The sequence below is a fragment of the Puntigrus tetrazona genome, chromosome 4 (assembly GCF_018831695.1).
Source record: "Puntigrus tetrazona isolate hp1 chromosome 4, ASM1883169v1, whole genome shotgun sequence".
Lineage (NCBI taxonomy): Eukaryota > Metazoa > Chordata > Actinopteri > Cypriniformes > Cyprinidae > Puntigrus > Puntigrus tetrazona.
In genome coordinates this window covers 3,590,791-3,592,900 of record NC_056702.1, presented here as the reverse complement: position 1 = coordinate 3,592,900, position 2,110 = coordinate 3,590,791, and the positions used below count along the sequence as shown (strand labels likewise).

The 2,110-nt window shown below is 36.5% G+C and overlaps 1 protein-coding gene across 1 annotated transcript in view; it reads right to left on the bottom strand.

The window, feature by feature from the left end:
- The window catches only part of LOC122342820 (kinesin-like protein KIF14), a 21,379-nt gene that overhangs the window by 8,106 nt on the left and 11,163 nt on the right, over nt 1–2,110 (bottom strand). Inside the window, exons 6-7 of the mRNA XM_043236953.1 lie at nt 1,693–1,865; nt 1,351–1,498 (exon numbers count right to left, since the gene is read on the bottom strand). Of these exons, the coding sequence (XP_043092888.1) occupies nt 1,351–1,498; nt 1,693–1,865 (321 nt within the window). The remainder of the gene's footprint in view (nt 1–1,350; nt 1,499–1,692; nt 1,866–2,110) is intronic.

Sequence of the window (2,110 nt, the reverse complement as noted above, 5' to 3'; positions counted from 1 at the left end):
TATATATACATAAATATATATATGCATGCATAAATATACACACACACAGTGCATTTACATAAACACACAAAATGTAAACAGTGCACATTTATTTTTGATCATTTATAAATAAATGTACACATGCATGTGGTTGTATTTATATAGACATAAATATACACAGTACACAAACATTTACTATTTATTAAACAAAACTTTCACTTGGAATGGGTGATTAATCATGTGACAGGACTAAATAAAATTGATTATACGGTTCGTACATGAATCAAAATCTGACAATAAAATAGTTTTGAAAACAATACATAACAGAAAGAGAATTCGACCACCTTATAAAATGTATTCATCACAGAATATGAATTACACTAAAATGATTTTTCCGTCTGAAGAGCTTTCCACTGATGTGGGTATGAGGTCATGGGCCGGGAGAACAGCCAAACATGTTTCATCCCTCGAACATCTCATTTACTGCAGGCACAGAAACTTCAGCGATGGCCAGGAAATGTGTTTTCAGCTTTTTCTACTCCAAAACCACCTTCCCTGTAACCTCAAACTAAACCTGGCCACGGGCCGGGAATGTTTGCACTTTGAGGAAGATTCATCCTAAACACTTCTATGATTTTAGAACATAGTTTTGTTAATATTGACACAAAGGTTTGTACAAAAGGAAAACATTAAAAAGCTACATTACGGTTTAAAAGACTGAGGTCTGTGAGATATCATAATAGTCTGCATTTACTTGATCAGAAAAACAGCAATATACTGCGGTAGACTTTTTCAGGATTGTCTGATGACTAGCATTCAAGAGCATTTATTTGAAATAAAAATATTTTGCAACATTATTAATGCATTTACAGTCAGTTTTGATCAATTTCATGCGGAATAAAAGTTTTTTGTTGACGCTTACCCCACATTTTATATTTATTATTTAGCATATATTTAATAATATTAATTATTGACTAATAAAAAAATATTGAAGTAATATCAGTAAATATCCCAGAATCAGTCAATTAAATTCACTGAATTAATGATGAACTGACTAACTAAAAATTGAGTACTTGCTTGTGTCCTGTGTTTGGCACACTCTTAATAAACGCTATTTTTCTGTTTAATGCTCTAAGGCTGATGATGCACGGTGGGTTTTTTTGAGCAACATTGCATGGGCACTTTTTCACTGAGAACAGGTAACAAATGTCTCTCTGGATACTTAAAATCAGTCCTCGGCCCCCGTGTCCCACCTGCTTACCCACTGATGACTACATTAACCAAAGCTGCCCATCAACACTGCTCAAAAAGGCACTACATAAATGAAAACTGCATAAAAATTCATGAGTTTGGTAGTTTCTATCCACACACCTGTGAGCCTCGGCCATTTCGTGCTCCTGTTGAGAGAGTTTGGTCTTGAGAGAGACGATCTCTTGCTGAAAGAGTCTCATTTTCTCGGGCTCGATGCCTTGGGAGCTCATCTGAGCCGCGCGGAGCTTCTCCACCTCTGCTTTCAGCTCTGGACACAGGCATTCGGAAAACCTCTTTATGCATTCTTAATAGTATATACAAAATGAAAGAGCAGTAAAATAAAACATATACAAAAAGTAACTCCGCTTACGTTTTACTGTGAGTCCCCTCACAGTAAAACGTATAGAACAGACTCTTTCTGACGAGCGTGACAGAATGAAGAGCTGCGAGAGCGCTCCTGACCTCGGATCAGTTTGGCGTTGGTGTCCTCGTTGACTTTGGCGATGTTAATGATCATACGGGCCTGCTGGGCGTAGCGTAACGTGCTCAGGCTCTCCTCCATGTTACTGGCTGCGGGGCTCAGTGTGGCGATCATGGCAGTCTTGGAGTTTCCGCCGAGGCTTTCCTTCAGTAACCTGAACACAAGAGGGAGCTCCAGCACTTCTGCTGCTTTTTTCAGCCAAAATAAATCAAATTTTATAAATGTGGCTGGTATTGCTGTACACAATTTATTAGTATTCAAAATCCTTTTTTATTTAAATTAATAAAAATTTGCGCTGTCAAACTATGAATCGCATTCAAAAATAAAAGTCTGTTTATATAAAAGTGTATGTATACTGTGTATATTTATTATATATATGTAAATACAAATAAATACATT